General features: G+C 39.3%; 1 protein-coding gene across 5 annotated transcripts in view; it reads left to right on the forward strand.

Annotated features, from left to right (window-relative positions):
- Positions 1–15108, forward strand: part of arhgef10la (Rho guanine nucleotide exchange factor (GEF) 10-like a) — a 112586-nt gene that overhangs the window by 5900 nt on the left and 91578 nt on the right. For 2 of the 5 annotated variants that reach the window (XM_044181984.1, XM_044182001.1), the window contains exons 2-8: positions 1081–1344; positions 3329–3356; positions 9765–9928; positions 12180–12275; positions 12373–12503; positions 13765–13860; positions 14592–14700. In XM_044181984.1, the coding sequence (XP_044037919.1) occupies positions 1086–1344; positions 3329–3356; positions 9765–9928; positions 12180–12275; positions 12373–12503; positions 13765–13860; positions 14592–14700 (883 nt within the window). In that variant the 5' untranslated portion in view covers positions 1081–1085. The remainder of the gene's footprint in view (positions 1–1080; positions 1345–3328; positions 3357–9764; positions 9929–12179; positions 12276–12372; positions 12504–13764; positions 13861–14591; positions 14701–15108) is intronic. The other 3 variants (XM_044181993.1, XM_044182011.1, XM_044182020.1) reach the window with 3 other exon arrangements.

The raw sequence follows: 15108 nt of genomic DNA on the forward strand, positions 1-15108 counted from the left end.
GACAATTTACACACCCAGCTATTTGTTGAGGAAGTACCATGGGTCCAAAATCACTGTAAAACATATTATGTGTTTGTAAATACTGTATTCTCTGCTGTCATACCTGTTTTCATTGATAAGACAACATAAAATTAGCCTCTTTATAGATAGATAATTGAGGTCTATAATGTTAGGGCATATGTTTTCATCAGTGGGTGTGTGGATATCCTAATTAATCTGCCACTAAGCCTAGTCAGACTCTTTGATTTAACAAACAGTCTTTCTAATGACCATATGTCATGTTATAGTGCTAGGATTATACTCTGTTTCTCTCTCTGTGCACCTGAAATGTGGAGTAGTTGTGTGTGCATTACTTTTATTATATTTCATTTATTTAGTCAAACAGTTTGAAAAAGTTGCTCAATTTAGGGTGTTTTTATGCACTACAAGAAAACACCAAGTACACTTTACTGCATGCACTGAAGAACACAAGTCAGAGAATGTGACGTTTTGTTGTGAACACACTGTAGGGTTAAGAGTTCATTTCAGTTCAGCTAAGTGTTATTTAGTACAACACTAAGTTTTATCTTTAAGGTACTTTACATGCAGCTGTTGCTGTTAAGCATCTTTGGTATGTTTAGAAAGACCAGAGAACATTCCAATCCTTCAGTCCATTTACCTTTTTTTTTGGCTTCAGCTGAATAATTCCTATCATATGAATGGTGGAAGTTAAAACAACAGCCTTAATGTCAGTACTCTGGAAATAGCACCTTAAAGTTCAAGCAATAATGCCTGAGTTCATATTAAGTGCAGCTTAATATCAGATCAAAAGACTTTGATTTAGTAGAACAATATTTCAAGGTTTGCAAATCCATAAAGAAATTATCTTAACTTCCTTATTATTAGAATTATTATTAGAAGATTAAGTGTTATCATTCTGTCATTCAAAGCCTTAAGCAACTTCATCTTTTTCAATACTAAAATCTTTTTTGATTATGTGGTACCAATCATTTTCTCATCATAGGTGTCACTTTCAACTCAAATGGTGTACATCTAATTTTGGAACAAACTATTTACACTTGAATTTTGTCTCTTTTTCAGGGATTATGTCTACTGTGATGTCTCAGCAACCGCCAAAGGAGGATGAAGAGGAGGAAGATGAGGAGCAAGGGGAAGAGTTTTTGTTTGAGGACAGTACGGATGAGGAGAAAGTTCAGGAGGACAGCAAAGGGATAGGCTCTGACTCTGTTAGATCTGACCAAATGTCACAAACAGGCGCAGACAGCACACAACTCCTCAGAACTTCGCCTCCTGCTGGACAGGAGGGCATTCCCACCAAGGATGGAGCTTCAATTTCTACTGCAGGTAACACATTTTCAGGAATAATACATTTTTTAAAAACTGATGCGGAATCAATCTTGGTTGTTCACTTGTAGAGATGACAGAGCTCTGGGTCAGCTGTTCAGGACAGTCTAAAAGTGATAAACTTGCACTGTGGAAAGTAAAAGGCAGTGGAAAATGTACTGTTTGGGAGAGAGATCGCTCCTGTGTTGCTCTTTCTGAGGTTTCTTCCATTTTTTCCCGTGAAAGGGTTTTTTTGGGGGTCCCTATCTGAATCGAGGGTCTAAGGATAAACGGTGTCGTGTATTGTACAGATTGTTAAAGCCCCTTGAGGCAAATTTGTGATTTCTCATATTGGGCTGTATAAATAAAATTGACTTGACTTGAGTTAGATCCTTTACTCAAGTAAATATACCAATACCATATGGCATAATTCAGAACTTCCCTCAAGTAAAAGTACCTAATTAGCATCAAGATGTACTGTTGATGGGTAAGTTACTTGAAACATGTAAGCAATTACTCATTAATTATTGCTGATTTAAAAAAATATATTTAACAACTAACTACTAAGTAATCAGTCACTTCTTCTAATGTGTGCATTTGGGGGATGAATTCCATTAAGCAATATTAATGTTTAAATTAGGGTACATATTTTTTGTATATGTTTTAGTGTATTAAGATATTGCTGGGAGTTCAGTTTATTTATTCAAAGGTAGGGTCTAAAGAAAATATTAATGGAGCTGGGGAGGGCCTTGCTGTTTTACAAAGTAAAATAGGTTCATCCCCCTCCACACCTCCTTAATTTCTGTACAGTTCCTTACTCCTTGCATTAGGCTACTCAGTTTAGCTTTACCTTTTAACAACTCCAGAACTGCCACACCCACCCCTATCTTATGTATTTAACAGGTGTAGAAATAGAAAACGAGGGCTAGCCTATGGTTTGGAGGTATTTAAGCTACTGACAATTAGCGGTTAGCTTAGGGTCGGTGACTATGCCGATCAGTCACAGTGATGTGGTTGTTGTTCAGTGGTTCAGTGGTTCACACACCCTCCAACTCTGAATGAAACCAAAGTAATAGGCTACCTGTATGTATGCAGTGATTTACTAGCCAGCTAAGAAGACTCTCACTCATACAATGATCTGTCTTTGATAAACTGGCTCTAAATTGTACATTTTATGTTTCTTCTTTAGTTAATGTAATCTGATCAGTTTCCCAAAGCCACACACTGTGTGAGTGTTGTATGTGGTTTTAATCTCTACTTAACAGGATTTAATTATTGCCTCAGGCAGACAGGCATAGGAGATCAGAGTTAACTTTCCCCTTAATTGGATGAAGTTATGTAGATATAAGTATGATATATTTACTACCTGGCTAACGTTGCCAAACAGGCGATGGTAATTACATGCCCGGATAAAGAGTAAGATTTAGGTCTTGGAGAAGTTCTGTTGGACAAAGTGAAGCGATTAATGCATAATTAAAAAGCTTTTTTTTTTAACCAAGTTTGCGTGTGGTAATCCGTTAAGTGGGCTGTGGAGATGCGGAGGGGAATTCTGGGTGTTGATAATAGTGTGCAGTGGAGGTCTGCTGTGTTGAGAACAGCTGAGATTCAGATCCCTCCCTCACCAGATGACATGAGTTTACATGTTGGGATCCAAAGGAAATTGATCATGGCATTTGTTTAACAGCACCTTCTGTGTACATGCGCCATTGCTGTGAAAATATAGTACAACCATGCAAAATCAGTTTTTAGTTGTAACTACTTTACACCATCTGCTTAAGTATCTCAGACTTAGGTGTCCTCCATGTAAGCAAGTGTAAGCAGTTTTTGACAGTAACTCTACTGCATACAAGAAGTAAGAGAGAATAAGTAATTACAACACAAAGTCACAGTCTCTCAAACTGTCTTTTTAAAATTCTGACAAAGTTGCATTTGTCATTTTTAAATATGTGCTTCCTTTGCTTTGGAATACTTTGTCTAATGGTTGCTGATTTCCTTATTTTGACAGATGTTCCAGTTAATGAGTCACCCAGCTGGTAAGTTGCCTCTGATTCCTGTCACAGTATGGGGAAAATTACTAAAGGGCAGTGGAGAAAGTAACCTCAACATCATACTACATCAGTCTTATGTCATTATATCGGAGATAATGTCATGCTTACACTCTATTCAAACACACCACAGTGGGTATGAGATACTCTGATGTCACGCTGCATCTATTTGTACAACATTTAGATGCCAGATGGCATGTCACATTCACAGTGACAATGGATAATGTCAAGTATAAAGTGATGTTGCTGAATTTTAGAGGGAAATCACAGGCTGCCTAAATCATGATCAGCATACAGTATAATATGATGAGCTTTGTTTATACTCTATTATGCAGTGTAAAAGTCAGTTCACCCAATCACAAAAAATATTTTTTCCCATGTAATCCTAATGATAAGTAGGCATGCAAACAGTGTTGGTTCTCTCTGCTTAAGTTATAAGATAACAATCTCTAAGATTTCTGCTGCCACCCCAATACAATGTAGGAGGATGGACATTAGTTTATGATGCTCAAAGCACTCAACAATGACACATAAAAATGAAACAAACTGCATGGTTCTATGTAAATGTAATTTTATTTTCTTGGGATAGGGGTGAAATCACATCTAAAACTTGTGGAATTTAGGACTGGTGAGGTTCAATGATTTAATGATGGGAAAAAAGGCTTACAAGGATATCAGGCAGGCTCTGGTCAAACCAGGTTAAACAGTCCAAGACAGGCAAATAAGTCCGACAAGGTGCAAGCAAAACCCTAAATCCAGGTGAGGTCCAGGGAAACAGAAATAATACAATAACACCTGGGAAATACAGTAGACAAAGGCCGGGACATTTAACTTAAAAGAGACAAGGGAAACACTCAGACTAAATACACTCGGGTGAGGGGAGATAACGAGACACAGGGGAAACTAATCAGGGCGGGGCAAATAATCAAAACTGGCGGGAAAGCAAACAACATTGCTTGCAAACAAAGACAGGAAGTAAAACTAAGACACATGAGGGAAGAAGAATATTTCTAAATAAAACAGGACATAACTATAAACCATGACAGACAGAGTTCCTGCATCCACATGTGGAAAGATTAAAATCCATCTGATAATCAAAAGCTTGATTATTGGTAATTTGAATTGAACTGTAGTCTCAATATACATTTCTGGCTTAGTAGGTGTATGAATGAAATGACCCCATCCCCAGTGCAGTCAGACACCACCTTTCATGCAATCAAGAAAACAGTTCAAGGCCTCAGCACAGTAAATGATAATGTGATAGTTTATTGATTCCTCTGAGGCAACTGTCTTTTTGCCTGCCTTCCTCCATAGGGAGGTCGGCAGTCAAAGTCATCTACAGTACAGAACAGCAGCCCTGGAGCTGATAGACAGAGTTTTTTCCAAAGGATACTTTAGCTCACTATCAGCTTGAACCCAGGCTCTCCATTCGAAAGACAGCTATCCTATTTAATGCCTTGAGCAAAAAGCCCCAAAGTGAAATGAAGACTGAAATATCACCTTATACCACCTTCATACAGGGGACGCACATTGACGTGTTTTGAACTGCTTGAACCACCAGCGACAGGTCAGAGACACACAAAATTATAGTATACTATACTGATTTTTACATACTGTCCTTGTTTGTTTCCACGTTATGAGATTTACTGTAACGTTTTAAGATGAAACAAACTACAGATGCATGATCCACTTTTTTCAGTTCCAACCCGATTCAGATACCTGCATTTGGATATCTGCCAATACTGATGGATTAAACATCTTTTAGCTGCGCGCTAACTGTGATGACACTCGGTTATATAGTTTGGCAGTTTCTGATATATACTTCCTGGATGGCAAACAATACCTTGGCTCTAAGTTTTCCAACAGGCTGCGAAATCTGACATTTTACACGGCAGATAGTGGTTGATCATTTGATATCATGATGAAATTGAGCAACCTCTCAGTAATCCCTTTAGCCTTCGCATTGTCTGCTGGAAGTTTACCGTGCCTCTGGAATGCATCAGTGAGTGTCTGCTGCCTGGAGTTGTCTTTTTGGTTGTTGGCTAGCATGAACTACTGGTGTTCTTTCACGTGATACTTTTTCAGATGCTTAATTAAACTGGTAGTATTGTACGATGCTGCACAACTTCCATCCCTCAAAATGTTGGCTTTACACACATTACAAGTTGCTGTCTTGCTTTTCTGTGTTTCGAGACTAAAATATCTCCAAATTAAGGACATGTTGAGTTAGCCAACTGTTAATAGCTCACTCAGTTGCAGACTGTCTCATGTTATGTTACGGCAGATTCATGGTCCAGCGCAAGCTACGCCTGTACGTCTAACTCTACTACTACTAATTAATTATTAATTTGTGCTACAACATTTGCTATGGGCTTAAAATTGCATTATTACATATTTATAATTCATGCAAACATTAGACTATGGAATCTGGATCGGATGAGTGAATTATGACAGTATTGGCAGCCGATACCAATATTGGATCGAATTGGTCCCAACTCTAAAACAAACCATACAAAATATTTGCAAACAGTCTTGGGTTCAGATCTTATCAGAATGATCCCTCTCCAGCCTCCCTGAATTGCATGATGAAACCATGCAGGGGCCCTGATTTTGGTGAAGCCTCCCACCTGTGCTTCTACTGTAGGAAGTGTGTTCAGAAACCTCTACTGATAGTGGACTTCAGGGTTTGGATTCCTGTGGGCTTTCCTGTGCTGAAAAGAGGCGCCTGTATTTGTGTACAGTATGTGTACAGTATATGTTTCTGCTGTGGGCATATGTGTGTGCATGAATGATTGCATATGTGTGTGCTTATGTGCATGTGTGCAATAGTGTCACAGTGAGGTCTTGGCAATTTCTCATGCAGGGAGATTTCTGCTGAGTGCACATTTCCACTTTGGTTTAGTTAATAGTCTGCCTTTTAAAGAAGAGCTATCAATAGCACTTTCCATCATCAAGGTGTTAAGACTGTCAGCACATCCACCAGATCTGTCAGCAGTTTTAGAATAATATTGCCAAAATTACTTTACGATTGTTATTGCAGAAATATAGGTTTTTCCTAACTCTGCAATGACAGCACATCAGCTCGTTACAGCTATTAGGCTCAAGGCAGCATTTCTCTCGTGAGTTTTATGTGTGCTCCAGTGTTTGATGCCAGCATTTACTTCTGACTTTTTACCCCTTGACAGATAGTTTTCATTAAATGCATTGCACGGGACCTCAGCAATGAAAAGATTAACACAAAAGATACCATGACAACGTGGCATGTATGCGTCTGTTTTATATACACAGAGCTCTAACTTTAGAGAGTATAACTTTCCTTCAACTGTTTTTTCCCCCATCAAAGTGACTTTTTTCACCTTTTTACCCTTTTGCAGCCTTGCAGAACTTAACACTTTTGCCCTTGAGAAGAAATTCATCTAATGTAGCTTACAGAACACATTTATTTTTCACAGCCGCTTTTTTTGAAGACCCCCTAACCTTGTTGTACCTCAGTTGGATGTGCTGTGAAAGCAAAAGAAAAAGGTGATACTGTAAAAGCATTAGAAACAAACGTGTATAAAAATATAATGAGATGCCATGAACCAAATACTTTTGAGTGCTATCTAATTGGAGTCTGTCGTGCACTGAACAACTTTGGGCAGTAACACGGGGTGCATCGTGGGAATGGTTCAATGTGAGGAGTGGTCAGTAGTTTATGGAGGAGATTTATGACCTCAGGACAAACACAACTCCATCAGTATGGCCAGCACAATGCTTGTGCAGTTATAAAGAACACCTATGCTCAAGAGAGACCAGGGGGCAAAACAGGTAGAACTATGGCAGGTAGTACTGCTCTGGCACAGTAGCTGAAGGGAATGGAAACAGATGGAAGTGTGAGATTTGCATTCAGGCAGCTTCTGTTTTAGGCTGTGCTCTGCCCCAGGCTATGTCATTTGCATTGAAAAATGATTCCTGCTTCTCTCCTTGAGCTATATGACTCACTAGCTTATAGGCACAGATAAGGGGTGCACAAAGATATGCCTGGATCGATAGCCACACTGCTCAAATCACTCACACCTGACATGAATGCATACAGTTAGGCAGACAAGCTGTATATCGCTATTGTTCTGCCTCCACTCTTTTTCCACACAAGCAATTTTAATGACAAGAGATCAGTTTATCGTATGAAATGTGTTGACAAATAGCTCTTTTTTTGTTTTCATGTGGGTTGAGATCATTTTTGTTCTTTAGATTGAGATAAATGATCCAGCATCATGAAGAATGCAGCAGAGTAATACTTTACAGTCTTTTGCAGCTTGACACCACTGCAAAATCAAATGGCTACTATCAGTAGCTCTAATAAGACATGTTGGCAGGGCATTAAATCTACTTACCAGATATGTAGTGGGCATTAATAGCACAACAGGGAGAGCATGGCATAAACATAACCAGAACTAGGACTATATTTATATAAAGTTTCTAATGTTTAGAATGCTATACTTGTCAGTATGAGATTATAGTTACATACATGGTTACATTTATATATAACTTTGTAATTCATCTTCGCTTTGGACCAGATTGGAGTATCAGACTGTTGGTATTTGCTGAAGAATTTTAAAGTCATTATTGAAACGCTTTTTTGTGATTGACACTATCTAAATTATTCTCATTTAGTGAATCTTACTTATCAGTTTTCTGTGTATGGTAACACAGATGCTCCAAACTACCTACTGTTGTTTTTTTTTTATCCTTGTCTGCTCCAGGCATTATTTTCTTTCTTTCTGACTCATAATACACAGTTCACCTGGTGTACACTACAAGCAAAGATAATGGTTTGCAAGATCGTTGAATACAGATAGTCTACTTCCATTGCCACTTTATTGTAAAGTAAGAGTCTGCAAGGCTGCCTCCTCAACAGCTCCAAATTTTGTGCATTTTGTGCACATTTTTTTTCCTGGCACCTCCTGTTTGTCTACAAGTTGCCCATCACTTTGAGTGGCTGCTGCTGCTGCTGCTGGCATTACAAGCCTTGCTGAGGTGTTTAGCAGAGGGACAGGTTTAATTAGTGTAGATGGGACTCTCCTACATGCTGGATCCTGTCATATTATCAGTCATGTGGGGGAGGACAATCCTTCACTGGCAGCCTCAACACAGGCCATGTGATAGCTGTGTCAACAAGATTTTCCCCTATGATGTCAGAGTCTGTTTTTAATAGGTGGTTCAGGGCATGTTTTCATTCAGAAAGCCAGCGGTGATTATGGTAAGCCGCAGGCATGACAGATAATGATTTGACAGTGCTCAGGGGCAAGTAAAGTAACTCAAGTAACAAGCAGTAGGTGTGATTATATATATATATAAATATATACAGTATATATTTCTTCTGAAAATGTGGATAAGCACAACTAACCCCCATACACTCACTATTAATACAACTTATTGGGAAAAAGTGGCAGAAATTGTTGTCACAAATAATTATGTAAAAGATCTACTCTTTAATTCTGAATATTTTACTATTTTCACTTTCACTAAAGGTCCTGTGTGGATGAAAAAGTTTCATGACCAAAGGGCCAGTAAAGCCTACATAGAAAAAAAAAGAAAAAGAAAGAAAGCAGAAAACCTATACCTCTACCAAGGTTGAACAATTCTCTAAATGTGTTATTTGGTGATGGAAAATGTTTAATCTGTATCTGACTCCACAACTGTATCAAAATACACATAATAGTAGACAGTTATAGACTTCATATGCTGGATAATTTTCATTCAATTGAGTGCAGTACATCATGTGAAAATGGTGAAAACACCCTATATCACAATGCTGAGTAATTCTGTAAAAAATCTTTGATCCGCAATGTGAATAGAATCCGTGTACGAAGTATAATTCTAAGATAATAAGTTAATAATTCTAGTTACATGTGAACTAGCTAGTCTCTTAATACATTTACAATTGTGTTACAAGGAACAGCACACAAAAGAGCGCAAAAGACATTATCCAATACACAAGATGAACGGACCAAATTGACACAAAAAAATGAATCACTTGCTCCATGTCACATGCCCTCACTTTCCTCCAGATTTCATTGAAATCTGTTAATTGGTTTTTGACATATTTCTGTTAACTATCAAATACACAGACAAACAAAGGGGAAAGAAAAGACAGCCTCCCTGGTGGATGTAAAAATGCACAGCTGCCCATATGTAAAAATAGTGTTCCCTCAAAAATATCCCAATAACTGACAGCAGCAATATGTGTTCTGTCAGACTTTAGGGAGTATGCATTTGCTTGCTTGGATAGCAAAGAACTAGCAACTCCCACTTCTAGCCACTCTGCCTCCCCTTCCTCTCACTAAAATCTACTCATAATGAGGCACACAGCACTCAGTGTTACTTTAACTGTGCTAACATTTGGGTACCTTCCAGGGCCTCAGCAGCAGCAGCCGAGCCCAGTACCTCAGCTCCTTGTGTGGGAGAGGAGCTCCAGGGGCTTCCTGTGGTGCTGTCAGCTGTGGAGACGCCGGTTGATTCAGGAGATCACAGCAAAGAAATTGTCAAGGAAGGCTCCGGCTCAAGGGACATCTCTGAAGGTACAGAACTAAATTATATTGACAGGGACGTGATGCACCTTATATTGTAGATCAAGGGTTCAATTTCAGACCAAAAAGATTAAACCTAAGCTTGCCTTGGGATTCAAGCTCATTCCACCTATGTATTATAGTGTTCACATCGCAGACAGATCTGTTAGAAAACCAAATGGGACTCCAGAGTTGCGTAAACAGCACTGTGGAGCACACCATAATGACACTGGCAATATAAATTGTGTACCAGTATTTTGTTAGTACTGCACATTGCATTTCTTGACCTTGATCAAAGGTGGCAAGAACACTATATTATAGGCCTACAATGATCTTATGGTTCATTGATTTCTTCGGGGAAAGAGGCCAGACACACATATGTACAGACACATCCATGAGCACAAACACACACACGTACACACTCCATTCAAACACTTACTGACACAATACACACTAGCTTGCTCGCAGGTATTCTCAACCATGATTTGATTTCTACACAGACATGACATGAATCCAATTAATTCAGGATGAGGATCAATAGAGAACCATTTCCATGAGGGAAAATTGCTTTTGGATTTCGACTCAGTCAGCAGTGCTGCCGTTATATGAAGGTGGCTCAGAAATGAGAGATGTAAAGAAGCCGTTTTTTATGTCCCACTCTTCTGATGTATTTTCCCACACAAGCCTCTGCTGCCATTTCGAACATGTACAGTATATTCAAAGGTCCAGTATGTAGGATTTAGTGGCATCTAGTGAAACTGCCGTTTGCAACCATTTGAATGCTACTTGGATCACCCTCCTGTTCTAAGCGTGTGGGAGAAACTACGGTGGCTGCGAAACTTGCGAATGGCTCTATCGAGAGTTTTTGTCCATTCTCAGCTGTAGAAATATGGCGGTAACGAAAACACAACGAAAAACAAGCTAACTTTAAACAAAATAAATATATACTACCTTTTTACTGATCTTAATGATACATCTATTACAATGCTACAATTGTGTTTTTACATTTGGTACAGACTCCAGGAAATATTTTGCAGATGTATGAACCTGCTGTGGAGGGCATCTTGTTTATTGTTTACTGTGTTTTAGTTTGACCAAATGTACTTTATATGGATCATTATGAATAATTAAGTATTTCCTGTTTGTAACAGCAACCATGTCCTTTCACTCCTTGATTGTGGTCATGGCACATTGTGATGTGATTATTTGACATTGATTCACAAATGCTTTGCTATGTTTTTTGCATTCATATTTTCAACTACTAGGATGTATTCATAATGGCAGTGTATTTTTTGATTGCCTGCAGTGTCAGTGTGACCTATGAACGAGTTTATTGGAGTGTCACTGTAGAGAAAAGTTAAATAAAAGTAAGAAAACACAGTGAGGAACTTCTGGTTTACCACGTTTGAAATAACAAGCCATGTTCCCAAGAGGCCTAGTCACTTTGCAGATATGCTGATAGTCAGGCTGATAGCCCAAATCCAGTTGTTTTCTTCTCTATTCTGAATCCTTTCTGAATGCACAAGCGTAGGAAAGTGAGCGAGATATAAAGAACATTTGTGTAGCTAATCCTCTTTTGTCGAAAAACACTTGCTCTTTGTTCATCTCCTGGATTGTGTCCAAGGTTATTTCGAATTTTAGACTGAACTCTGCTTTATAATCCATGACAGAATACACATCTCCAATCAGATTAATTGAAAACAGTGATTGTTGCTGTTCAGGGCTTAGAAGAAAGTGTTACAGACAAATCACAGTTTAAAACCAAATCAATAAAGCTCACTGAGCTAAATTAGGCTGAAACACTCTCAAAGCAGTTAATGACAAATCCTGCCGAGCATGGAGATAGAATGGGTCAATAGCTCAAACAAGCTGGATACAATCATGTTGCATCACATGGACCAAGCCATTATGGCAACATGCACAAGAGACGTGCCAGATCTCCCTGAAGAAGAATGTTAAATGCAAATGATACAATGATATGTAAATATTCAAAGGCTGTGTAAATTCCTAACCCGAGGCTAGAAGATCTGGCGTCTTTTATCTATTCTGCGTTGCCAAAAGGATTCAGGCAATGTAGTTTTGAGCTGTGTGCGCATGCCCTTGTGTGTGTTGTTTTTGGGGGAGAAATGTAAAAGAATGATCTAACAACAGGAGGTGCAACTATCAAACAGAAAGGAAGATAAAAGATAGAAGACAGGAACTGCTCTTTTTCCATTTAAAAACAATGTTTGTTTACTTTGATGTTACTGGTTGTCTTTGCCAGCTTTATGTGTGGCTGAAGCTGAGCCACAGACAGTGGAGGCTTCAGAGGTGATCTATGATGATGTTCCAAGTGAGGACCCCCTCTCTCCTGATGAAGGTTTGTAGCTGCGACAGAATTATGTTTGTTAAGGATGTTTGTCCACTCATGAATCTTGGTGTAGAGCTTCTGATGTGTAATATTATTGTGTGTTTAGCAGATATGATCTATGAAGATGTTCAGAGAGACAGTGGTCCTCTGGATGCAGACAACAGATGGAGCTCCAGTGAGTTTGAAAGCTATGACGAGCAGTCTGATAACGAGACCAAACTACCAACACGGAGCAAGGTAGTATTGCCGTGTGTGTGGATGCATGCCTGATGTGTGTATTTACCTTACACAAATCGTCTGTTTATTTTAAATGGCATCATGCCCGGACAGGTTGTTTTGGTTGGTTTCAGACACTTAAAAGATAATCAAGGAGAATATTTCATCTCCTGCTCCTCTTGCGCAGTTGTCTTTATTAATGTATAGAACTGGAAGGAAACTATAAAGAACATGAAAAATTTATAACAGAAAGTAAACAAGAGGCATTTCTGTTTGAAAAGCCTCAGATCTCCTTGCCTCTTCTCTGCTAAGGATGTTATTCATCAGTGTTGTGCAGCACGGCTACACAGTGTCAGTCTTCCACATGATGGCACTGTGTGCACATTCACATTGTACTGCATTTCCTTTATGCTTCACCAGCCTTTAACGTGCATGCACCATTGCAGGCATAGGGAAACTTTGGAGTCATACCAATAAAAAAGTATTTTGCCATGTTGAATCATTATTAATATATAGATTTATACCTGCCTTTACATATTTTTACATATTGAAGGTGTTTATGTATGGTTATAATACCATTGTAATCCTAGAAAATCCTGAGTTAAATCAATGCTTTGAGAAACGAGGGAGACCAAAAGTAAAAAAATGTTATACTGGGATTTGAAATGAGTTGCTTAGGTAATTACAGGAAGGTGTGTTGTGAAAATCCTCCACAGTTCTCTCAGCATGCTTGTGAGTCCCAGGTGACTGAACAAAAGGAAGGAGTCAGCTGCACTAGTTGAACAATTAATGAAACCTTGACTATTAGGGCCCAGCAACCCTTTTCGGCTAGTGCAGCCTTCATCAAAAACATATTGTTTTTAATTAGTCTGATTAATTGTTTATTGTGTAGACAGACTGTGTCTAATTTTTCTCCAAAAGTACCTGAAGTTCTCCACTTATTCAGTTCACTACTTAATTCGAGCAGCTTGGGAGAGCTGCGACAGAGTTTTCTTCTTTAATATTTGCCCTAAACTTCCTGCACCCCTCCCCCCACCCTTCTATAAATCAGTGTCCATTAGTCTCATACAACATAACCCCTTTGACCAAAGCAGTGCTCCAAGCCTTCACTCTCTATGCTTGTGATTAATTCCTGATGTTGCGTAGCTTGTTTTGCCTTGATCACTTTGCCTCCATTTCCTTTTTCTATTTCCTCTCCCCTACTTTTTCCTCCTCCCTTCGCCTCTTGTGGCTAAATGCAACCTGCCCCCATGCCTCGCCTGTCCCTGTCCAACACCTGTAGCTCTCTCCTGAAGTGCGTCGGCTGAGGGAACGATGTGCCAAGACCAAACGTGAACTGGCCATGAGGCTGTCTGGCAAGCACAACTATGACATCAAGGTATATCTCCAGCAGCAAGTGAACACAGCTATATCACACTAAATCTTCGCAGAGCTCAAATCACTCTGCTAGATGTTTGCCAATAGGATAGATGATCACTCAGAGCTGAAATATGCTGTGTTGTATATGCTCAGCTGACTCAAAGGCTTAACTGACTCTCTGCACCATCCTTCCCAGCTTTCCTTTGGACTGTAACTTTGCTTTGAGACTCTCTGTCGGTCTATCTCTTTCCCTGCCTGGTTTAATGCAAGACACATTTATGGGACACATGAATTATTAAATAATATTCTGCGTATTTATTTCCATAAACACCAGTGCAACTTGCCCCCAATCAATGACCTACTTTCCTGAAGTAGCATCATTTAAAAATACTACCACCCTTGGTGTATTCTTGGTCTGTGGAGTCTGGTTGCAGGGCCTCTGTGATGCTCAGGGTGGAGTTTGCGGTCAACTGAATTCTCCAACACTGAGCAATGCAGCTCTGGTACTCTGATGTGGAGCTCACTCTGTTACCATAATCTCTCCATGATATGCTCATAGACTGTCTGATTAGAGGCTGTACAGCGACCCACAGGGAGTCGCAGATGGTGAGATTCATGATGAGCCCACTGAGCGCCACTTCCCTCCATCTCTCTCCAGAGGAGCACCGTAGATTATCAAGTCTCCACAGCATGGCACTTTCCTCGTGCTCTAACGCTCCTTCATTGTTTGTGTCTGCTCCTTCCAACCAGGTTCAGCAGCTCATGAAGGCGGCGAGAAGTGGAACGAAGGATGGGCTTGAAAAGACCAAAATAGCCGTCATGCGAAAAGTTTCCTTCCTGCAGAGAAAAGATCAATTGGGTAATGCAGGGAAGTCTGAAATCTTTGTAAATGTTGGTCAGCTGGGCTTTTTGTATGAAAGTTATTTTTACTACTACTACTACTATTTTTATTAATGGGTATTGGTTATGAAGTTTGGGTTTTGTAACAGTTGACTTTTTAAATTATAGGCAGTTGCCAATGTGTAAAGCTAGCCAAGCCAAAGTAGTCTTCAAGGCAGAAAGTCTCACTTTTTCTTTATACAAATCCCTTCAGGGAGAAATGAAAGTACTGAAAAAGAAAGATCTCACTGATTATAACTATAATAAACAAAACAGACAGGCTTTCTCAGTTTTAAGACAGATGATATGGTTGAGTAAAGTTTTTGATGTGTGAGAAAGAGAAGGATGAAGCAACTCATGCGGTACGATATAGGTTGTGTTATAGGAA

Source organism: Siniperca chuatsi, linkage group LG2 (genome assembly GCF_020085105.1).
Source record: "Siniperca chuatsi isolate FFG_IHB_CAS linkage group LG2, ASM2008510v1, whole genome shotgun sequence".
NCBI lineage: Eukaryota > Metazoa > Chordata > Actinopteri > Centrarchiformes > Sinipercidae > Siniperca > Siniperca chuatsi.